This window comes from Lactuca saligna, chromosome 7, assembly GCF_052625555.1.
Source record: "Lactuca saligna cultivar CGN05327 chromosome 7, ASM5262555v1, whole genome shotgun sequence".
In the NCBI taxonomy this organism is placed as follows: domain Eukaryota; kingdom Viridiplantae; phylum Streptophyta; class Magnoliopsida; order Asterales; family Asteraceae; genus Lactuca; species Lactuca saligna.
Genome location: NC_136423.1, coordinates 6,641,215 through 6,665,995, shown reverse-complemented (window position 1 = coordinate 6,665,995; position 24,781 = coordinate 6,641,215). Strand labels below are relative to the sequence as shown.

Here is a 24,781-nt window from a genome sequence, read left to right as displayed (position 1 = left end):
TGGCTGAAAGGAGGCCAAATCTTTTAAGGCTAAGTCCAGGCGTCCGACTCATTTATTATTTTTATCATATCCGAGTTAGTTACCACATGAGTTACCACTTAGGGATAAGCAATGGGTCAGATCTGGACCGAACTGACCCGAAGACCAAAAACCCAAAGACCGGAAACCGTGAATTATATAATCCAAAAACCGGACCGGTTTGGGGTTATCGGGTCCGGTTTTGGGTTTTGGACCAAATTAGAATTTGACAGTGTTGTTTACGGTTTCGGTTTAGTTCTGGTACCAAACCATAATGACCTATCACAAGAATTTAAAACCACATATACACCATCTTCACACACACACACACACACACACACACACTATATATATATATATATATATATATATATATATATATATATATATATATATATATATATGTTCAAATGAGAACATTTCCTATATTGAGAACAACTGAGAACAATTCCGACCATAAATTTAAAAGGATTATTTGGTATTTATTTATTTTTGTAATCTATGATTTCCTAAGCAAAAAATCTACCCACTTTCATTCCGTTTGAAGCTAGACCACCATGGAGACTTTCAGACCACCACAGAAACCGTCGGACCACCGCACTGTTGATGTCGAATCCATCAGACGACGATTCAATCACTTGTACAAGCTTCTAGATCCTTTCCATAATAGGTCCCCCTTCAACGATAATCCTATCGACCTCGTTTGCGAAGCTTGGTATGTCTGTCAAACCCTAAAAATTGATTAGAATTTGATGATTTGCTTAAGAGATCTATTGAATGATGTAGAATTCAAGGATGGTTCTGTTATCGCCTTTTGAACTGTTTGCCCTTACTGTTATTATGTGTATAAGTTTCCTAGGGTTTTTTGGAGCAGTTTTTGATGTGTCAAAATGAGAAATGTTTGAAATCATTACATATATTGATCGTGCTCGAGGTTTTGGTCGAGGGAGGTGCACATGTGTCAGATTTCTCTGCTAGGGATTAGGTATTGTAATTGGAATCCCTTTGTGCCATTGAAGAAACAAGAAGTGAAAACTAGCACTGGTGATTATGTACAAATGTCCGATGATGATGAGGCTGAAGTTACTAGAGAGAAAGATGTGAAGGATATATCTAAATTGCAAAGTAATCCACATAAGCAACTTTCATAGCTATAACTAGATAGACTTTTCCAAGTATAATACTCCAATAAGAAAACAAATTAATGTATACTGTTATAAAATATAATAATTTAATTAAAACATTAAAAGTACAATGTTGTGATAGAAAAACATATCAAAGGAAAAAAAAAAAAAAAAAAGATTGCTGATATATAATTTATATACACAAAAGAACCTAATAAACTATCAAAATCCCTCCGTCCTTTAGGTTGTTAAATATGGTTTGGTCAACTTCGGTCATATTGGACTTGCCCTTGATCCCTGCACTTAAAAGTCAAAGTCAACGTTCTCATTTTTTTTTTCTTTTACACAAATCAAGATGATTTGTACCAGGTAAATAAAAATCCAAGTGCTGTAGATTCTTCCAGAACATTAATGATTAATATATAGATTAAGATATAGAAAGCATTTGAACCTGATTTTGTGCAGTTGTAATAGTAGTCCAATGTTGTGGTTGTGTTGTAGTAGTTGAATAGTCACTTACAAAAGCAAGTGTTCTAGATTCTTCCGGAACATTAACCGCAACCGAAGGTGGCAATTCTCTCATTACCCATAACACAAAACCTGAAGGTATGGATGAACCTGGACAAACATGGCATGATGAAACTATGGATTAGGGTCAAATATCCAAGAAATAGCAATGTGCTTTCATTCATTTGTTTATTATTACAAAATTCCACCCAATTTAGCAATGTCATCCAAATACAAAGCAATTCATTTCAGAAAAAAAAAAAAAAAAAAAAAAAAAAACAGAAGAAAAAATGGTGTGATTGATTTATTTAATTTAATTTACCTATGAAGTAGTAGACAAGGAGTAAAAGAGAGGCATAGAGCCCTCCAATTCCCCGCCACTCACAATGATACAGAACCTGTGAAAATGAATGAATGCATTAAATTAAGAGGTTGAGGAAAATGACTGAATGAATTAAGCACAAAAATACATACGGGTATATTTGTAAATATAGCAACAACTGAACTTGAGGTGAAACAAACAACAGAAACTATAGCAAGTCCAGCAACCTGAAAACAGAAACAAATTTGTTTGGTAGTATAGTAAAGAAAGACCTAATTACACTTTTGGTCCCTCTGACTTTTTATTTTAATTTTTTGCATTTTTATTCCCTATATAGGTTTTAGGTCCGTGACTTGCACAATGTTTAGAAATGGGTGTTAAGCCCATGTAAATTTTACCTATTTGCCCTCCAAATTTTTATTTTATTATTTTGGTGGAGCGAAGGACTTTTTGAGGTTCTTGTTTAGGGATTTGGAGAGGGAGATGAAAAATATGAGGGGCAAAATGGTCATTTTCATAAAACTAACGAACCCATGGATGAAAAATGTAACAAAAAATAATAATAATAATAATAATTGGGATACCTTCCACATTTCGCAAGAAGTCCTCTCAGATCGAACTTTACTCATTTTTGATACCAGCACATATCCTGTACAATCAATCAAGGGTTAAATGCAAAAAAGGAAAAATGGAAAACTACTTCTATTGATTTGTTTATAATATATTATTAACAGCATCCTACTTTCATTTTTCCTATTACAACATTGTAGTTTATATCAACCCAATTATACCAATCTCATCAAAATACAATGAAGTTTTCACTGATATACCTAGACAACCTTTTCAAAGGGGAATGTCCTCAAAAATATAATTGGGTAGATTTTCAAAGTACAATGTTATAATAAGAAAAAATAAAAATGAAACTACAATGCTGTGTTGTAATAGAAATTAGAAAGAAATGAAAATATAATACACAAATAAGTGCAAAAAAAAAACGTAGCCATTTCTTGCATAAACAGAAGAAATTTGCAGCATTAATATTTAAAAAATTAAACAATAATAATAATAATAATAATAATAATAATAATAATAATAATAGTAGCAGATACCGAAGATGCTGACCGTAGCATGCTAATGCGCCTCCTAGGAAAAACATTGCAACAGCAAAAGTATCTACATACACCTGCATCATATCATATCATATCATATGTAACCTTATTACTTTCATTCCAATAAATAGATTTTTCAAAGTATAATAATGTCTTAAAGGAAAAAAAAAAAACGGAAGCACAATGCTATAACTGAGTAGATTTTTGAAAGTAGAATAGTGTGGTAGAAAGAAATGAAAGTATGTTGCTATTTGTTGCATTTACCCGTGCCACAACTGAGGAATCAATAGGGTTTTTTCCAAGGCCAATCCATATAAGCACAGCAGATGCCAGCATTAACACAAGTATTAACAACGTCACCTGTTAACTCAATTATATCAGTCAACATTTCATACATATCATTAAAACATGAGTAAAAAAATCAAATAGTCAATAGGGGCAAAATTTGAGAATTTATAAAATTATGCAATGCATACATACCAATATGACAACTTGTTGGCGGCTGCCACCAGGGAAGATTCGAATATTGCAACATCTTCTGCGGGTATAATTAATAACCTTCAGATTTGGATTTGGCTTATTTACTTTCTCTACCAAAGCTTCATAAGGACTACCTTCTGATTCATCCTCATCTTCATCATTTGCTTGATGGCAAAGGTCAACCCTATCAATTTATAAAAAGGATAAATTTAACCTCGTTCTTCTTTTTTTTTTAACTAGAAGCACACGTAATTCAAATTACAGTTGCATTACTTTAACAGGCTCATAAATATATCAAGATCTTCTTAAAATTCCAGACACCAAATGAAACGTACCAGAAAGATAGAAGAAGAAGAAAAGCTGCAAGAAATAGAATCTTGGGCAATGCTGCAAAACAAAATACTTTTTAGTTTTTATAATTATCCAAAAGAGTGTAATTGTAATACTATAAGAATTTGCTGTAAATATATATAATTAACAACATACCCATAACAACAAAACCACAAGAACTTGACCAGCATACCCACTTCTTACAAGCAGCAACAAGAGTTAATATAAAATAAAGACCATAACCTGCCACCAAAAAATATATATTTAAAAAGTGAAGAGAAAAAACCATGTTTGTTGGAAATAGATTTTAACTTGAAAACCATGTCAACAAAGTTTATTATAATAGCATAAGGAAATTTAATGTCTCAAAATTAATACAAAAAAAAAAAAAGTCTAAGTAATAAGTATCCTACCCGTGTTGGCAAAACCAATCATTAGATGAAACACCTGCAATTAGATTTTTTAAATGAGTTATTACAAGTTGCATTTGATGACAACTAAACATGGTTGTAAAGTAGAAATCATAATATGTAACCCTTAATATGACAATAATAATGTACTTACATTTCTATACATATAATAGCAAATACTTACAATTCCTTACCTATAAAAGCAAATTACTTACATTTCTTTACCAAGAACAATAATATGTAACAAAATTAATATATTTCCCATATTGGTAGAAAAATGTAAATATGTTTGATCTTATGAGTACAAATTTAAAAAGGTGTTGCTATTATAGGTAAAAGTCAAAGTACATTGCCATTATCAGTGAAAAATGTAAGTATGTTGCTATTATGGATAATAATATAAGTATGTGAAGAAAGTGATGCTTACATACTAGTGTAAAGATAAAAAGGATATTGACAAATAATGTATGAGAAAATTTTGTCAAAAAGTTAGGACTTAATGGGGAAAGCCTCATTTTCCTAACTTTTTTAGTTAAATCATTCTTTCGGCATTAAGTCAAAAAGAGCACTCATTTATAGTTTAGTGGATTAAGTCGCCCATTAAGCCAAAAAAAAGGGTAGAAGTATTACTTCATGCAAGTTATGAAAAATAAAAGATATTTAAGGGGTATTAGTTACTTACTTTCTGTCGAGTCCAACCCCTCTGTGGATTCCTAGAATGAATTCTCATCAACTGACACAAGAAAGTGCAAAATATCAGTTGTCAGTATTAAACAATAAATCTTACTTAGAATTGAAGTATTGAAATTTAACATCAATCAGAAACGTTGTGATTTAGTACTATGCAGCATGTTAAAGTTCTGATCTTTGAATTAGAAAAAGCTATAAAAAAAAAAGCATATTCCGTTTCTGATTTAGATTCTACAGAAATGCATATTCTCATTTCTGATTCTGATTCTCAAATTTTTCTGCATTAAGCATCGTATCAAAAAGAAACACTCCCATTAACTCCTGAAGAATCAGCAGCTTAATGTACTAAATAGTTATAGAGGAATGAATCCTACAGCATGGATATTTAGGAACTACATCCTACAGCATTATGAAGCGAAACTAATTCTTCATTTAGGGTCAACAAACAAATCCCATTGTCGACCAAATTACTACATGAACTCACGAGAAAAGAACTCGTTAACTCGGAGGCAACTAAAAGCAATTTACCCTACGCTAAAATTGGCATTTGGCAATACGTTTGACATATTCGAAGTGAATTTTCGATTTCTTCAATCCAAACAACAAACCTTTTGAGAAATGGAGTGTTATAGCAAACCTAATAACCCAATTTGAAAAGTCAAAATGTGGAGATTGACTTAAAATAGAAGAGACCTGATAAAATGCAAGGACGGCAATAGCGATATCGACAAAAGCAAGAGCAATATTGACAGCCACTAAGGCCTTTGAATAACAACCAGGCTCTGTTAACTCCCCAACCATCATCTCGCTCCTCAAGCATGCGGGCCCCATTCGTGTGTCTTTTCTGATTTCATACATGAAGAATTGGAGCCTGAGGGCTTGGGTCGATAGCTAGAGAGTGTAGGGTTGGAATTTGGAAAACAAAACCTTGTTGCTGCTGTTGAGGTATCTATCAATGGCGGATCTGCTAATTGATAATTGGCTTTATATACCACTACTTACTATAAAATGAAATGTCTTTGGACTTGGTAGTGCATCTTCCGTTCTTCCTTATATTTGCACACGTATGTAATGACGTGGCGTTGTCCCTCGTCACTTTTTGAACCGTTTGGTTTTTTACCAACACCCTTTGACTTTTGGTACCCGGTTTTCGGTCCAACCCGGTTATCTTGTTTATATAATGATTATATTATGAGATATTTTTTAGGGGTTTCTATAATTCTATTACTATGAAAAGATTGAGGGATCAGAAAGATATATATTATTGTTAAATATCTATGCTCACTGGTCTCGCAACCAATATAAAAAAAGTTAAATCATAACTTCCGGTGAATAAATAAGTCATATTTACACTTAAATCGATTTTTTTCACTTGCTTAGGCCTAGAGGAAGCATGCTACTCATGCTCAAGATCATTTGGTTTGAACTCAAACACAAAATAATGTTCGTTTAGTTATACATATTATGTTTCATAAAGTTAATATCTTGAATCATATAATAACTCATTTTTTTCGAACTGTATGATTATATAAGCTTGCATACTTTGTAATATTATAATAAAGGATAATGACTTAGGAGGTTAATTAGATTTATAGTTTGTCCGTATTAGATCATTAATGTTTTTTTTTGTGCGTATTAGACTAATATGGTTGTTATTACTGTTTAGAGATAGTCATTTTTACCGGTTTCTTATTGTTTAACCGGTAAAAATGACTATTTCTAAACGGTAATAACAACCATATTTATCTAATGCGCACCAAAAAAAAAAAAAAAAACCCGTAGTGACCTAATACGGACAAATTGGAAACCTAATTACCCTCCTAAGTCATTAACCCTAATTTTAAAGACATTGAGAATATATGACCATCAACATTAAACTAGTTCGTTTAAAACTCGCGTCGTCCCATATCAACCAAAAGAAGAACATGCTACTCCTTTATATGACGAAACTCTTTATCTATAGTCATTCTTTCGGGGACATCCCATAAAATTGGAACGATACAGAGAAGATTAGTATGGCCCCTGCGCAGGGATGACACGCACAAATTGAGAAATGGTCCAAAAATTTTTTAAACCCTTCGTCGTCTTCTCTGAAACCCTAATTCCCTTTTCAAATGCTAATAGAATTCAATTGCAATTCATACGTTTCAGTAGATGAACTACTGAAGTTATGATCAGACAATATGTGGATTCCATGGTCAGATTGATCTTTTTGTTGATGTCTTCAACAATTTGTAGCAAGTAAGGGTGATATTTCATGCTTTATAAACTTCCGTTTATGTGTTGTATATATAATATGTATGTGTTTGTTTATGTGCTGATTTTTTATTCATTTTGCAACTTCAGTTTCTTAGTTCATGTTGTGGTTTTGTTGTTTACAAGTCCCTGTTGGTTTTACATTTCCATTCGTTATCAAATGTAGACATTGATGGGAGGTATCAAAGTGAGATTGTTTTTGTACATATGGATGTGTTGATGTAAACATTTAAATGACAAAAAAGAAGTTATTGATAAAATGTTGCATATTTATGTAATGAAGATCATCAATCATATGGGTTTTTGGACTTGGAAATTATGGAAGGGTTGTGTGATAAGTTTAAATGGAAACAACTATTTTCAGTCAAACAAGTTAGTCACATTGATTAGTAAACATGTTTTCTAAATAACTATGGTTAATGACTTAGGATGATAATTAGGTTTCCAGTTTGTCCGTATTAGATCATTAAGGTTTTTTTTTTTTTTGCGTATTAGACAAATATGGTTGTTATTACCGTTTAGAAATAGTCATTTTTACCGGTTAAACAGGAAGAAACTGGTAAAATGATTATTTCTAAACGGTAATAACAACCATATTTGTCTAATACGCAAAAAAAAAAAAAAAAAAAAAAAAAAAAAAAATCCTTAGTGACCTAATATGGACAAACTGGAAACCTAATTACCCTCCTAAGTTATTATCCCATTATAATAATTGAAACGTTGATTGTAAACAATGAACGATTCGGAAATGTTGATTGTTTCAAAATCGCTCATGCCTGCTTCGAGGTCGTTGTTGCTGCAATACATGGAAAAACTCATCATCCAATGATGATTCGATGAAAAATAGAGCATTCACATCCTTTCGGATCTGGATCTACATAACCACTCTCCACCAAATCTCATAGCTCTTGGGACTTCAACATTGCCTTCGATACCCCCCCCCCCCCCCTGCTAAAAAACTAGGATTAAAGGTTGTGTTGTAGAACTTGTATCATTGCTAGTTGTCATGGTTAGGGAAAGGCAAAAAAAGAATTGGTACAAAACTGAGGAAAAATTTGCTGTAAAGGAATTTCTTCTGTTCAAATTTGTAAGAGTACACACCCATTTAAATACCAAAAATAAGAAAATGCCAATCCCTACTTATTTATATGCAATCATTGACCAATTAAACTTAATTGAAATAAAGTAACAGCCACTAAAAAAATTGACTACTTAAATGTCAAGCAGTGAGATAGAAGTTACTAGAAGTTTTGAGCACCATTAATCAACAAAGTCGAATGTCTTGCCATTCACAATCGATTAGAAGATATCTCTTTTGTTAAACGAAATATCTTAATTTCATAACCTAAGAAAATCATAAATTCAATCATAAAGGCCATTTAAACTTTCCTATTGACTTTCTTCTCTCTGGGTTCCTTTGGACTCTTGAAGTCGTATTCTCACATCTTCAACTTTATGAAAGTCACAGCGTAAATATTAAAAGAATACTTGGTTGATTGTGCAAAATGCAGAAAAATGTGAGAATAAACATAACCATTGGTAAAACAAAACTATAAGCGTAAGTTATACTTGATAAAGATAATTGTATCGTTTAGCCACTAAACTGAGAAAATAATCAAATATCTTTACGATATTCAACATTGTAACATCAAAGAAGGCGCAAGAAAAAAAAAACAAATTGAATCCTATACATTTATATTTCCAAAAGAATAAATAAATAAGAAGGTAATATTCATGTTCCTCAAAAACCATAATCATCTAGTCTTGTGCATCGTGAAACCTGTCATGGATACAGGTCATCCTTTCCTCAATCAGTATTAGTATATCCGTATCGAGTCAATTAAGTCGATCACATATGCTTAACAATTCAGATATGGCAACCACAACAAAGGTAGAAGAAACAAAGTGTGGATACCAAAACTGCTTCTACACCCGAAAGAATCTTGAAGAGAAACCGATCAACAAACCATCGATGCACATTGAACTTGGTCTTCCATCGAAGCCTATGGTTCCCCAATCCTAATCTCTTCCATATTCCCTTTCGGTTCTTCCCTTGCAACCTCTTGAAACCAAACATAAATAAAGGCTTTTTTTCTTCCTTTTTTTTAGCCTTTATATTGCTATATAATGTTTCGGAAGTGTATGCACTTTAGACTTTAGAGGTATTTATATTGGTTTGTGAGGGTATCATAACTCGAAGAAACAGCCGTTGAAGGTTACAAAAACGAATGAATTGATGATTATGCACCTTGGGTTTTGGTTATGTTATGGTTATGGTCCTTAAGCATACGTTTGTGAGATGTCATGGCATGTTTTGTTGATCTAGTCCTAAATTTTAGGTTGCTAAAGTTGACCATCATTGTTCTATGGTTTTTAAAAGAATAAATATTTTTCTTCTTGAATTAATTACTGAAAAACCATGACATTTTCTTATTAATTACTTATGCTTATCACTAACATGCCTTATTTATTGATGAATCATGATATATTCAAAATTTATTTATAAGAAATATCAATCATCCTAAAATCAAGGAAAATTATTTGCAACACCAAGATTTTTGCCTCAAATATCGCCATTCACCGTATCTTTTAAAAAAATATATTTGTAAGTTTTTATGTAAATTTAATTTTGCACACTGTTGTTTGTGAATTTGAATTTTGTTCGCAAGTGTCTTTTTCTTTACTTTGCGTTAGGAGACATTTCACCAATGGTTAAGTTTATTTTGTGTTAGATTAGAAGACATTAACCTAAAATTCTATTTGTACAAATAATTATTTTTGGTTAGCAAGTTCTATAGTGTGCTTCAGAAGTAACACGTATTTTTTATTTTAGGAAATTAGAAAATTTCCCCCTAGGTTCATTCTCATTCGATTTGTCCAATATATTTATGATGGGATATAATGCTTCAGATGTAATTTTGACTTTCTCCTTCTGTTTTTTTAGAAGATATTGTTGTTGAATGTTTGCTTCAAATCTGATATGATCATTTTACTTAAGTTTTAGCATTTATTTTTTAATCATTGTATCCCTGGATCATGCTTTGTTTGTTTTATTGGTTAAGGAAGAAAAGTGCAAGAGTGGCAATGAGAAGATGTTTTTTTAACAAGTGTACAAATACGGTATATATATTTTAGTTTTACGTGGAGATGAATAGACCAGTGAAACATATAGAGGTTACATTGACAATAGACATAGAAACAGGCACACGTTCCAATTAAGAAAGGGTTATTTTTGGATGATTGTTGTAATAATAACTGTCAAGATCTTCATTCAGTTTTAATTAAAAAATTGTAAGTGAAAAAAAGTCAATCCAACAAAAAATAATCATAAAACGTTGTTTAAGCAAAGTATGTCTCATATCGTGTATGCAAACATATCCAAATGTAGTAAATTTTATATAACCTAACAAAAAGTCCAGTCCACACATCAAAAATAAAAGTAAGTTTTGATTATCATGTCAAAAATAGTAATAAAAAAAATAATAATACATGTCATTTGATTGATTGGTTATGATATGGTAGAAAATACATGCATGGAGTTGAAAGGTTTATGATATGGGGAATGAATGGTCATGCATTGAAGAGTTTTCTGAAAGGACCATCGGTTCGGTCTTTTGCGGCTTCAGTGAGAGCAAGGAAGCGTTTAAAACCAGTAGTGGCGGCACCTCTACCCAGTGCTGCTGCTCTTGTCAGCACATCTTCTCTTGATGCACTACTCATCATTGCTGCACCATAAGAAGAACCACCACCTTGCTGACTCACCACTGCCACCGCCACCGGAGGAGGAGGACCTGCTGCTGTGGCAGAGGGGACCACCTGGACTGCTGATGTGGCAATTGGGATCCCGGATCCACGTTTGCTGAAATCTTCTAATATTGTTTGTTGGTCTGCTTTTTTCAGCCCCTGTACGAGATAATTAAATGATAACATCATGTAATTGTAATGTATCTAGACATTATCAGCTAATAAGAAAAGAAAAAGAAACACATGATGTGATGTGACACTTGTAATTTGATTAGAAGGTAACCTTGAGGTCTAGGATTCGCTGAAACTCAGAATGGGTTCCCTCGGGTAGTAGTGCACTGTATGTATCTGCCACCGAGTCGACCGGGGACAGAATAACCTACAATACAAAATAACTCATAACTCTAACATATTCTCATTACAAAAATGGTTGGTTCTAGATTATTTAAATTCAATTCACCTTTAAAAGTGCTTCGGCTTTGCTCATCTCACGACTCACAAATTTGGAGTAACTAGCAGCAGCTCCTGATGCCTGTTGCTTTGGATTAAGTTTTTTAATCAAATTCAAACCAATCAATTTTTTAGTAAAATAAAAGTTTGACTGACATGCTTAATCTATGATGTTGCAGTTTCAGTCCAAAACTAAATTGTGCTTTTTTGTATTAATAATGGTCAGAGTAAATTACTGTTTCACCCCTCAGTAGAGCTGGGTTTTTTTTTTTTAATTTTGGTCCTTATCTAAGGTTTTGCCCCCTTTCCCAAGTAAAATGACAATATTTTTGGGACCAAAATTGCAAAAATCAGCTATACTGAGGGACCAAAATTGCAGAAATTTTTTAGCTATACTTAGGAACAAAAAATATTAGTTGTACTTGGAACAAAGACCAAAAACAAAACGTTACAGGAACCTCAAATAAGGACCAAAATTGCAAAAAATGGTTGCATGTAGGGACCAAAAATGTAATTTACTTTTACTATAATAATAATAATAATAATATTAATAATTGATAAAATTGTGAAAGTTGGTTGTATTTTATACTTATTATTGATATAAAAAATGAAAACCATGGTTAATCATCAGCCAAAGAAAATGGTCGAATGGCTTAATCAATAATAAAGTGGTGAAGGTACATTATGTGAAAACCAGGTAGGTAACTGGGAAAATGTTTTTCCTACCTTATCACCAGACTAGAGAAAATGAATGGTTAAATCGATAAAAAAAAATGATGAAAGTAGGTTATGTAGTTGCAATTATTACCTGTTTTCCAAGGGATGGAATATCTAAAAGTATCGTCTTTACAGCCTGAGTATCTAACAGCATCTGCAAATTTTTTGTTTTTTTTTTTAAATGTCAAACTGTAAGCTGCTGCTATTCTACATTTTAATATTAAAAAAGAAAGTAAGTGAAAAAAAAACAGTAATGCACTTGTTGAGCTCCAGTCTCTGAGATCTGCTTGCATTTGAAGATGTTGAGATAGAAGCGTGGGCCCAGGGACGATGCAAGCTGCACAATGAAGCACAAAAACAATATGAATACACCTAAATTATAAATTATAAATTATAAACAGTAGGAAGGAAGACTGACCTTGTCTAAAAAGAACTGAAAGTAAACAGGAGAAAGAAGTGTTCCAAGTACAGGGATGCTACCATTAAGGATCATTTTTATGTTATTCACATACCTGTATTGTATGTTTGTATGTAGTAAAGTAAGTAAATAATCATAGTTTCATTGATATATGTATCTATATAATCTAATCTTACTCTGATTGGTCGCCAACACTTTCAAGTGTAGCCCATGGGACACGTGTGGTCATTGCAACCATTTCAATGTCAAACTTGGTTTCCAACCCATTCACCAATGTTACTAATGCTTTTGTTATAACTGCCGAGTACTCATCCTATATAATAAAACCATGTATGGAGATATAACTATCAATCAAACACAAATGATACATTTTTTGCCCCTTAGTATATGTGGTTTTCTCTTGCCATTTTTGGTCCCAAAAAGTGTTCTCTTGCAATTTTGGTCCTTTGAGATTTTTATAATGTTTTTGGTCTCAAAAAGTTGCTCTTACAGTTTCGGCCCTTATTTGAGGTTTTTTGAACATTTTTGGTTCCTATTCAAAATCAAAATGACTGTTCTTGGGGACCTAGATAGTCAACTTACTTGGAACAAGGACCGAAAATGTTACAAGAACCTTATATAAGAATCAAAACTGCAAGAGAAAACGTTTTGGTTTGGGACCAAAAATGCAAAAATAACTTATACTCTCAAGGACCAAAAGTGTGAATTACTCTAAAATATATATGTATTTACCTCCACTTCTGACATGTCTACACCATCAGCCAATTGAGGATCTATAATTTTAGAGACATTCTCAGCCAACTCACCAGCCTGTAAAACCAATCAACTTAAAAAATTAACCAACTCTTTCTAATAAACCTAAACCAGTTGTATCCTTTTTATTTTTAAATTGCCACATAACAAATACAACAATATGATAGGTGAAAGGCTAACCGTTTTATGGCAATATTCTGCTGTATTCACAATATAGCATATCATCCTTTCGTCTTTATCAGATGTCTGCATTAATAAAGATTCACACAACAAAATAAAAACAAAAATAGTAAAAATAAGGTGTGTGTGTGTGTGTGTGTAAACTACTGGAAGATACCTTAATATGTCCATCCATCCCAGTGGCAGCTGCAACAATCCCTGTGCCACCTTTAGGCAACTTCATGAATAGCTTTGTAGCATAGGCTTTAAGAACCCTTTGAAACACCTATCACCCAAATCAACCAACCAATCATAAATAATACCATCCTACTTTCACTTTTTTCTATTACACCATTCTACTTTCAGCAACTTTTCTTATCAAGCTACTGTGTGATAAGCCCAGGTCCATCAGGTCTACACTCGTAAGAAGAAATGGCCCAAAGTGGGCAGCCCAATGAATCATGGCCATTCCAGTTTTCCTCAGGGGACAGATCAGGGGTAATTTAGTCCTTTTGGTGTACCCAGCAGCTGTGGAGCAGGAGACACCGGTAGTGGAGGAGGAATGTTTAACATCTTTTAGCAGGGCAGTCCTTTTTTGTCTTTTTATTAGTATATATAGCTGGTAGTGGTATCTTTTGGGATTTATGTTGATTTTGTATTGGCTTATGCAACTTGGAGAGAACTCACCTCTCGAAAGTGAGATTTATCTTACAGTTCTACGAATATTATTCCAGTTTCCTAGTCTATTGAATCCATATTGCAGTGTTGGTTTTGATTATTTGTGTGAGCTTATCACTGTGCTTTGAAAAATCTACCCGATTATAGTGGTGAAAATAGCTTTATGGGGGTAGGTTTTTCAAAGTACAATGTTGTTGTAACTTGTAATTGGAAAAAAAAAAGAGTAGGATGATATAATAAACAAATCAATGGAAGTACTCACCTTATTAAAAGTCTACTCAATTGTAGTAGTAGACAATGTATTAAGAACGAGAACATACAAATAATTTATTCCAAAACTAACCTTGAACAAGTTTAGCAGAGTTTGGTTCTTAGTCAAGGCTGAGCACCTTTTCAAGCTCCTTCTGATAATCAAAAATACCTTTTATAGAAAGAAAAAAAAAAAGTTGTTTAAGGTTGAGTAATAGAAGAAGACATTCTTTATTGTGGGAAATGACACAAAATATGATTTTATTTTCGTTTCGGTAAATATTTTCCAGCTGTTTGGCTAGAAAAAGTTACCTGCATGCTACTGGATAAAATATTGGTCTGACCTCCATCATCCATATCCCATGTTTCTTCCTGTAATATCAAACATATATGCATATGGAAATAAGAGTCAAGGACAAAAAAGTCATTTGACATAAAGGCTGATGAAAACCTGAACAAGCTTCTCCAAATTGTCCATAAGTGTCTTCTCTTCAAAATCCACATATACCATCAGGTGTGGTTCAAAGCAAGATGATATGATTCCACGAAAATTAAACTGCCATAACATATAACAATGGAAACAAAGTCATACTTACCATCAAATTCTAATTGGAACAATATATATTGCATAAAATACAATATAAACCCTAGTGCTTAGCCTACATATTTAGAGGGAGATTATAATCATGGGTTATATGATTCACACTAAGAATAAGGATAGATGTCTTATGTGCTGTTTGTTTTTCAGTTGATGGGAACAAAACTTAATCTGGACATATATATATATATATATATATATATATATATATATATATATATATATATATATATATATATATATATATATATATATATATATATATATATATAACAATGGAAAAGTCAAAACATACCCCTGCTCCAGGCACAGCTAAATCTTTATCCTGACAACAGAAAATTCAAATGTTACCCCAACCAGAAGCAGAAGATTTTCAGGAATTTTAAAATAAATATAAAGTATGAATAACTTAAAGAAGCAATCAGTATCACTTACATCATCCTGATGTGCAGCAAGCTTTTTCTCATACTTCTTACGAATGTCGAGTACAATCTGATTATTATTATTATTATTACTATTATTACTTTCTGCTTTATCTTTATCTGTTTCCTCAAAGTCATTTGTTACATTTCTAGTGCTACCACTACCACCAAATTTCTCTGCCAACTCTTCCTCAAATTCTATTGTCCGTTGCAATGCCTACACACATGAATAAGTCCCGAATTTAAAAAAAATAAAAATAAAAAATAATAATAATAATAATAAATATAAGTGTCGAACAATACTACTTCAGAAATTACCATCAGTAGTGTTCCCACATCTGGCTTCTCTTTCAGGTTTTCAAGTATGTCCTCAAGTTGTGACCTAAGATTACCAATTTAGCCCCGTGAGTAGGGTAGAGAATTTAATCCAGAAAAGTAATAGTATTTACCAGGATTTGTATCATTTCAAACTCAAACATGCAAGGTGGTTTTTCAATCTCATATCAAGTATAACATAAGGAAGTAAGGGAGCGTTTGGTTTGTAGAATGTTTTTTAAAAAGGAATGGAATCTATCAAAGGAACTGGAATATAACGAACCTGGTCAATTTACAGAACTGGATACAGAGCAGATAATCAACATGCCATGAAGTTGGAAAGATTTTCCATATCTCTTCATTTGTTCTTAAACGGCGTTTCACCCAAGCATATCTCCTCTCTGTTTTATCCAACTTTGCTAGCTCTGAGAGGAAGCAACAACTTTTTAGAAATGAAATAAATAAGTTTTTTTTTTATATATATCTGGAAAGTAGTTATAAGAAACAAACCAGCTCCTTCAAATATCTGCTGATAAGAAATAAGTTCCCTATCACAAAAGTTCTTCACTAACTCTTCTCTCACTGATGGCTCAAGTGCATCAACAACTAAACAAGCATCTGTTAAATGCTGCAACAAACTGCTTTCCTCTGTCTCTTTCCCCGTGCCTAAGCTGGGATAAAAGAAAGAAGGGTAAAAATGGAAATTAGACTTGCCAAGATAAAAATAAGTTGTAAAAATAACATCAATTTTACACACCTGGAGAAATCAGAATACACATGAGACTTGAGAATTTGTTTGATGTTCTTGAACTTATCTCTTAGCTCAGTGATCTTTGGGTTATCTCTGTAGCCATCAAAATGACTACATAACTGGCTGACAGCCTAAAACACGAAAAATCATGTATATTAAGACACTTCATTGAAAACAATTTCACTTAGCTGTATAATTTAAATGTGTTTGGATATTATAACTTTCATTGAATACATGTTTTTGTTATTAACTTGTTAACAACTACCAATATACAAAACATCTTACATACCTCTAACTGTGCAGAAGCCTCTTTATATTGTCGTTTTGAAGCCATTACTTGAAGTTGTTCGATGGCAGACACTGTCAAATTAAAATAGGGAAAAAAAATTAATGCATTATTTAAAACATGACATATTTTTTGAACAAAAAAAAAGAAGAAGAAGAAGACTAACCAAGCATATTAAGACGATGGAGGGCGGTGATTGTAGTTGTTATGTGTTTTTTTGCAAAATCCAGCTTTTTGATGTCACGACATATTTCCTGAACCATTGTTTCACTTTGTTCAGCTTTGGTTTTAATTTCTCTGACTTTATACATGAGTTCCTGCAATTAATGATAGCAATAGAGGCAACATAATGAGTTTGATTCATGGAAAAAAAATATATTTATTGATTTTTAGTATAAAAGAGACATAATTGACAACAAGATTCAATACAGACCTGAACAGCACGTGTAGCTGCAGCCAAATCCTCCTTTGCCTTTGTACCTGAATTACTCTGGATATAACAATATTCATCAATAAAGTGCTGAGTTACCCTCAAATCAATGAATGACTACATTACCAAATCACACAATCATTTGAAGGGGGAATATTATAAAGATAATCACCTGTTGACGGACAGCAGCTAGAATTTCTGTATCTACAACACGTATCTCATTGTGTACTTTTTGCATCAGTGGCTCCACACCCGATAAAGATGCTTCTGCATAGTGGATGTTCCATAATGTGAAACTAAGAGAAAAGCTTACTAAAAGAAGATTCATCATAAAGATCAACATATATATGTAACTTGGGGTTATTGTATAATTGGACATCAAGTAGTTTTATATGATAGACATTGCTTTGTAGGTGTAGGTGTGCCTACAAAATGATGAAGCATTCAACTTTTATAATTTCTAAACTCCTAAAGGAATCTTAACTATTTTTAAGTACATTACTGATTACTCTTTCCTAGACATATGCAGTACAATCACTCAAGGTCTAAATTGACATTCCATTTCTTGAATGTGGACATATAAACAGCTTTACTCTTCAACTGTGCAATTCATGCCACCGAGTAGGCAAGTATCTAGTTCATCCATCATTGATATCAAATTTTCTGTCTACTTGCTAAAATGAAAGTGGCACTAATAAGAAAGTATCATCCAATCAAAATTCAAAATTGTTAGGTGTGCAACAAGCAATAGTTCTCTGCTGTCGGAACTTTTAAGAAGACAGTATCTCACTATGATCTGATCTTAAATCCAGAGAAAGTGAGATAAACTGACCTGTAGGGAACATCTGGTTGATGTAGTCCAAAGTACTCGACTTCTCCATTCTCTTTCTACTGAAAGCTCACCACTCCTCCAAATCTTCTTATAGCCAATACCTAATCAAACCAAAAATACTCCATAATGAAGAAATAGCTAAATTGATCATCATATCAGGTGTTAATCACTGTGAGCAACATCAAGCACAACCAGACATAACAAACATAGAGATCCGGATCACCTAATTCGCCTGGGGTGCCCGTAGATCATCGAATTCTATGGAAATATGTATAGCTAATCCCTCGAAATATTCTGAATCTCTGATGAATGAGGGGGATAACGGTAGAATAACGGCGGAATACGGTGACGCCCGGTGGCCGGTAACGGTGATAGTTAACTTGGGGTTTTTTTAGAGGATTTTGACTATTTCTTGCATTCATTCACTTCAGTCAAGAATCCTATAATGACGGTGCTCGGCTAAGTTTCAAAAAGAACCCTAAACTGTTAAATTATGCGAATTTCACACTTGTACTTGTGTTTTATGCAACTTCTTCATGACCATTGAAAACGCAAATTAACGACTTCCGTTTGTTTTTACTAAGGTATGCAAAAAATCTATAAGTATGTTATTATTATATAATTTTCTCCTTAATATGTTAAAAATTGGGTATCATATACGTTTTTGGTTCAAAAGAAGGGACACAAGAGTAGATTTGACATTTAAAGAGATTAATTAGGAGGTGGTATAAAAAAGGGAAAATAATATAAACATTTTTTGGGTTGAATTTCAGAATATAGAGACTAAAAATTGAATTTATGTTATAGACATGGATTCTGTGAAGGTAGCTCTGTGGAATGGCAACATCGCAAATAAATGAACCAGAAAAACAAAAAAAAAAAAAAAAAAAAAAAAAAAAAAAAAAAACTCAAGATCCATTCCGCGGAACTACCTCTGAAGAATGAACTCATTATTTTTAAGAAAAGATTATGATTGTATGAATTTTTCTTGAACATGTTTAGAATTAATGTAAGGTGGAAAACATTTGGTCTTTTAATTGGAGATCTTTACATAAAAGAATCATTGGAGGTGTTTTTTTTTTTTTTTTCCTGAAGATTCATTACTCGGAGCTACCTCCGCGGAATGAGTTCATTCCTCAGAGATAGCTCCGCGGAATGGATCTTGGTTTTTTTTAATTCCCTCAAGTCCTTTCCAAATCAATTTCCGGACCGTTCCCAAAAATGGGTAAATCAGTTTTTTCCTAGTGTAGGTTTCAAATTTGTTAATCAACCAAAATCACACACGACGGGACCCATCAAGCGAAATCACACCTCATTGATGAAGAATTTGCATTAGGAAATCAACAATCTAAAAACCTAGAACACTCGGTATATCACTTGTCTATTACTCTAGATCATTAGCTACTTCATTGATTCAAAATCGAATATACATAAGGCATATTCCGACAAGCAATAAATCGTGTCAGTGGTGAAGAAGCAGGTAATTCGTGCCCAAGCTTCACGAAAATCTTATAGTGACACCCATTTGTTCATCGGGTGAACAGGGAAGTAGAAAAGCTTTAGGGTAAAGAAGGGAAGAAGGGGAAAGTGCTTCAGGGGATACTAACGTCGATTTGCGGGTTTGAATCTAGCATGAGAGAAAATTAGAAGAGAAAGAGTGCAGATTTGGGTAGTCGACATAGCACTTTTGACTGACTTTTGACCTGTGATAGTCGGTCAAAGAGTTATGGTGAACACAAACAAATTCGATGGTATATTAAGTACATAAAGGGGACCAAATGAGAACAAATGCAACAGTTTGTTACCCTAGTGATTCATTTTCCTTTTACTCATTTACAGCAGATCTCACGTCATCTCTTGCTGCTATTAATGACTTTATGATATTCTTGCTTATTTTAAAAATATAACCCACGAAAGAACATTATTTATACATGTACAACTCTGTAATGCACTTTAATATTTATTAGGGGAATATTGACTAAGCAGGTGCATTTCATGACTACATTTACATTTCCAGTCAAATGATTTATCATATCATGGATTCTAGACAATTCTACAAACGATTGGAATCAAAAGTGTTGTGATTTTTTAGTTTACTTGGCTTTAAGATCAAATTCATGGGATAAGATACAACATCAATATGTACAATATCATACAACTTTTGCAGACACATCACCATAATATGTAGGGATGTCAAAAAGTCCAGTGGGACCCCGTTCCCGTAGGGGCCCCCTCCCGTTTGGGGGATCTTTTTTTTTTAAATCGGGAGCGGGGACGGGGGCGGGGGCAAGGTTAACCCCCGTTTTAATTTCGGGGGCGGGGGCGGGGGTAGGCAATCCCGTCCTGAAATCCCCATGGGGACCCCGTTAATAAATTACACATATATTTACATATATTAATTATATAAATATAATAAAAAATAACATGATTTTGAGCTTTCAAAATTCATCAAAAAACATGTGTTTAAGTTGTTAGTATAATTTTTTAAAATGCCATAACTTTTTTATTTTTAACATATAAAATTCTACTATAAATAATTATTAAATTATTTGTTACCTAAAAAATAATTTATTTTAATCTAAATAACAACTTCTTTTAACCCAAAAAAAAAGTAGCCCAAAATCAATCGGGGGTGGGGGAACGGGGGCATAGGGAAATTTCGGGGGCGGGGGCGGGGTAGGAACATTGAACATTCCGGGGGCGGGGGAACAGGGAAATTTCGGGGGCGGGGGCGGGATATGCACTCCCCGCCCCGTTTGCCCCCGTTGACATCTCTAATAATATGCCTTGAGGTAAACGTTTATGTTGATAAATATACCTCTCATACACAGTTATATCCTTTTGCAAAGAGGTGTTAACAGTTAACCGCAGTAAGCATAGCATAGACCATGTTTTAACGAAGTTACCCTCTGAGACGCTCTTCATATACGTTATGGTCAAAGAAGGTTACGATCTTTGATAATTTTGCAACTTTAATTTCATTTACCTTTTTCGGGGGAAATGACTCAAAAGAGTAACCAACTGTTGAGTTTGTTCTCATTTGATCCTTTTTTTGTATTCAATATACCATCGAATTTGTTGTTTGTGTTCATCATAACCATTTGACCGACTATCACAGATCAAAAGGCGGTCAAAAGGGTTATGATGTACACAAATAAGAGGGTCTGAATATTTAAGATCTGAATTTTTAACATGCTGTTTGGTTTAAACATCTGAATTGTTATCTGAATGATAAAAATGACTATTTTACCCTTGTATGGTTTTGTTTTGTGCTAAATGATAATTGATAAAGGTTACAAATAATCATACAATAACCTATTTAAACATAAACTCTTCCAAATTCACTTCTTTCAATCCATGGAAACATAAACATCATACAATATTACCAAATTAAACATAAATTCTTTCAAATCCACTTCTTTCAATCTATGGGAGAAAAAAAAACACCACCACCAATCTTATACGTATTTTACCCAATTTCTGAACCAAAGACCTACTTCCTGCACACCGAAACTACTGGGCATTTATGATTTGATTATAAAGCCATTGTGAAAAAGTATATCCATTGAAGCTCATAGAACTTTTCACAAACAGTTGGTGTGCATAAGAGTTCAATGAGTGAACTCATGTACCTTTATCTCTTCACGTTATACCTATAAAGATAAACCTGCAGTAACGAGTAGAAAACATATAAATCGGCTCTCATAAGAAGTTGACTGCGTAGTATACAATTGATTAAATGGAAGGCAGCACAAGCAAACCGACGGTGGCAGACGGGATAAAAGCTGACCACGATTACCATTGGGTCCAGAATTGACCATGGACATTAAAAAAATTTAAGTTCAAAAAATGTAAAGAACCTCATGTGCAGTGCAATGACCATTTGTATATTTACTTCTTTTTGGAAAAATCAACACATCATCTTTAATCGACGATTGAAAGTCCATCTTCTTTAGGAACCAACACAAGCGCTAGTGCATCAGGATCCAGAGGAACATCGTCACTTGGGGGAAAAGAAGGAAGAAACAGAAGAAGAGCAACGTACACATTTTGATTTTGATTTTCGATTTTCAAAAGAAGAGAAACGAACCTGCTTTAGGGCACAAACTCAAAAAACGAGTTGGAGACGGAGCGGGTGCGGTGGCATCGGCGGTGCAGCGGCGTCGACGTTGGGGTGGGCGGCGTCATTTCAGGCGGCTTCATCGGAGATTTGATGGTGAAGGGAAGCAGACGCACGGAAGAGGAGACGCACGGAAGAGGAGAAGAGGAGGGTGGGAGGCGTGTTTTGTTCGCTCGTGGTATAGGGCAAAATAGGAACGCGTTCTTTTTTTAAAATTCAGACTATGTTCAATATCTGAAAAATTAAGAGGCATTTACAATTTTAAGAGGTAAAAAATAAGATGTAAACAAATGATCTGAATCTGAATTTTTAAGATATTACCTCTTAATTTTACAATTAAGAGATAAACAAACGGGGCCTAAGTACAAAAAAAAAAAATAACCAAATGAAAACAAGCGCAACCTTTTCCCTATAATTTATTAAAAAAAAGAAATATGACAATTTATTCCAACGGCCCGACCCACCAAATTCAAACACCCAAATCCTAAACCTAAAACACGCCGAGGGTTTTGCCTTTTTGGATACTGCTCCAAACATCACACACAGGAAAAATGTGGCGATCTAGAGTAATAGCACGAAGAGTTCGATCTATCAGAGGATTCTCGCATTCCAAATCCGATTTTCCACAATTGCATTCTCAGGTACACAACCTTCAAACCCTAGCATCATATCGCCACCTGGAGAATTTCAGATCAAAAGATCTTTTTCCACAGTCAAACGCCATTAGATTCTTTAGTTCCAGTTCGACAGATTCAGCTACGGATGCTGAAGTGAGTACCGGTAACAACGGTGATGTAATTGGGGCTGAAAACGAAAACAATGATAGCTTCAGTTTTGGCGAAATGTGGAAGGATGGTATTAACGAGGCTAATAGCGTGTTAGAAATGGATGTTTCTGATTCAGAAAATAAGGAATCGATTGAAGTAGTTAATGAAGAAACGCACGAGGTTGATATAAATGAATTACAGAGAGTGCTATCTCTTCTTAAAACCAGAGATGGTGATTCTGATGTTATTACTGCGTCCTTAGAATCGGAACTAAATGATATGAATTTGAATCTGAACGAAGAGTTTGTGGTGAGAGTTATAGAAACTCCACATATTCATGGGGAGAATTTGATTGCTTTCTTCAAGTGGGCTACTGGAGTGAACAATGGAGAAGTGTTCTCTGTTACAACAAGGTCTCTCGATGCACTTGTGAAGGCTGTTTGCAAAGAGCTCAAAAAGAAGGTTGCTTATAGTTTGTGGGATTTGATTAAGGATCTGGGTGTCAAAGAAAACAATGTTTTGACCACAGAGATGCTTAATTCTCTAATCTCTGTGTTTTCAAGATTGGGTAAAGGAATGGCTGGGTTTGAAGTTTTCAACAAGTTTGAAGATTTCTCATGTCCAACAAATGCAGATTCATATTATTTCACCATTGAAGCGCTTTGTAGGCGATCCATTTTCGACAGAGTTGGTCTAGTTTGTGAGAGAATGCTCAGTGAAGATAAACTACCTGAAGCAGGAAAACTTGGAAGTATCATATCTTATTTATGCAAAGCTGGAATGGTGAAAGAAGCTCATTCTGTTTATTTATCAGCAAAAGAAAAACAAAAATTCCCACCTCAACCATCTGTTAACTTTTTAATCACTTCTCTCTGTGATCGAAAGAAAGTAGATTCGGATTCTGTCCACTTAGCTTTAAAGATGTTGGATGATTTCAATGGAGAAAAACAGAAACACGCAATCAAACAGTTTTCTTGTGTGATTCAAGGGCTGTGTAGAGTTAACGATTTTGAAGGGGCAAAAACTTTGTTGTCCAAAATGATTGATGAAGGTCCACCTCCTGGAAATGCAGTGTTCAATACTATCATCAATGGGCTTTCTAAATCGGGAAATATGGAAGAAGCTATAAAGACAATGAGGATAATGGAAGGTAGGGGATTAAAGCCTGATGTGTTTGCTTACAGTGTGATCATGAGTGGGTATGCAAAAGGTGGTGAAATGGAGGCAGCTGAGAAAATGTTGGTGGAGGCAAAGAAGAGCCACTGTAAGCTGACACCTGTCACATATCATACAATGATTCGTGGGTATTGTAAGCTTGAGAAGTTTGGAAAGGCTGTGAAGTTGTTGAATGAGATGGAGAGTTATGGGGTTAGGGCTAATAGTGATGAGTATGGTAAGTTGATTCAGTCTGTTTGTTTGAAGGCTGCTAATTGGAGAATGGGTGAGAAGTTAATGGAGGAAATGGAAACGAAAGGTTTACATCTTAATGGGATTACTAAATCACTTGTGAGAGCTGTTAAAGAACTGGAAGAAGAGGCAAAAGGGACTGAAAATGTGAGTGTTGAAACATGAGGTTTTTGGTAGGTGGTTATGAAGAAGATATTTGTTTTTCTTGAAACAAAGATTCGTATTTGAAGTTAGGCCTTTTTTTGTTGTTTTTCCATGCTATAGATCGAAGAGAAAACTATACAAACATGATTTGTTGAAGACCTTTTCATGTAGCTTTTAGCATTTTAACCATCAAAAGAATAACAAGGGCAGTTGGTTGGTATGTTAAGTGACTTCTTTGGTTTGTTTTTTGATGATCGACTTTAGCATAAGTCTTTTTCTTGTTCTATTTGTTGAC

General features: G+C 33.7%; 4 protein-coding genes and 1 non-coding gene across 6 annotated transcripts; 2 read left to right on the top strand and 3 right to left on the bottom strand.

Annotated features, from left to right (window-relative positions):
* Nucleotides 1-1,209: 1,209 nt before the first annotated feature.
* Nucleotides 1,210-6,035, bottom strand: LOC145003818 (tobamovirus multiplication protein 1-like). Its single transcript, XM_078962729.1, has 13 exons — nt 5,684-6,035; nt 4,983-5,033; nt 4,304-4,337; nt 4,047-4,133; nt 3,896-3,947; nt 3,561-3,744; nt 3,345-3,440; nt 3,094-3,154; nt 2,556-2,620; nt 2,124-2,198; nt 1,972-2,047; nt 1,594-1,760; nt 1,210-1,439 (listed from the first exon to the last, which is right to left on the bottom strand). Exons 1-13 carry the CDS (start codon nt 5,846-5,848, stop codon nt 1,416-1,418), a joined length of 1,137 nt encoding a protein of 378 aa, XP_078818855.1. The 5' UTR covers nt 5,849-6,035; the 3' UTR covers nt 1,210-1,415.
* Nucleotides 6,036-6,952: 917 nt separating this feature from the next.
* On the top strand, nt 6,953-7,058 carry LOC145007662 (U6 spliceosomal RNA). Its single transcript, XR_013663035.1, has one exon. It is a non-coding gene; the product is annotated as a U6 spliceosomal RNA (small nuclear RNA).
* A 1,788-nt stretch (nt 7,059-8,846) lies between these two features.
* LOC145003903 (uncharacterized) lies at nt 8,847-9,365 on the bottom strand. The gene has a single exon (XM_078962808.1). The coding sequence runs from the start codon at nt 9,321-9,323 to the stop codon at nt 9,114-9,116; it is 210 nt and encodes a 69-aa protein (XP_078818934.1). The 5' UTR covers nt 9,324-9,365; the 3' UTR covers nt 8,847-9,113.
* Nucleotides 9,366-10,673: 1,308 nt separating this feature from the next.
* On the bottom strand, nt 10,674-18,477 carry LOC145004563 (vacuolar protein sorting-associated protein 53 A-like). Of its 2 annotated transcripts, none has more exons than XM_078963497.1 (25): nt 18,272-18,477; nt 18,049-18,149; nt 17,389-17,483; nt 17,220-17,276; nt 16,953-17,103; nt 16,790-16,860; nt 16,507-16,631; nt 16,260-16,420; nt 16,033-16,174; nt 15,753-15,816; nt 15,448-15,651; nt 15,308-15,337; nt 14,866-14,970; nt 14,727-14,786; nt 14,509-14,586; nt 13,666-13,773; nt 13,509-13,574; nt 13,308-13,385; nt 12,752-12,888; nt 12,576-12,669; nt 12,417-12,494; nt 12,249-12,311; nt 11,451-11,528; nt 11,274-11,369; nt 10,674-11,149 (listed from the first exon to the last, which is right to left on the bottom strand). In XM_078963497.1, the coding sequence occupies exons 2-25, from the start codon at nt 18,095-18,097 to the stop codon at nt 10,817-10,819; spliced, it is 2,523 nt and encodes an 840-aa protein (XP_078819623.1). In that variant the 5' UTR covers nt 18,098-18,149; nt 18,272-18,477; the 3' UTR covers nt 10,674-10,816. The 2 variants fall into 2 exon arrangements, with proteins under 2 accessions (XP_078819623.1, XP_078819624.1); XM_078963498.1 differs by having other exon boundaries at nt 11,451-11,522.
* Nucleotides 18,478-22,643: 4,166 nt separating this feature from the next.
* Nucleotides 22,644-24,712, top strand: LOC145004936 (Tetratricopeptide repeat (TPR)-like superfamily protein). The gene has a single exon (XM_078963966.1). It carries the CDS (start codon nt 22,720-22,722, stop codon nt 24,505-24,507), a length of 1,788 nt encoding a protein of 595 aa, XP_078820092.1. The 5' UTR covers nt 22,644-22,719; the 3' UTR covers nt 24,508-24,712.
* Nucleotides 24,713-24,781: the final 69 nt, after the last annotated feature.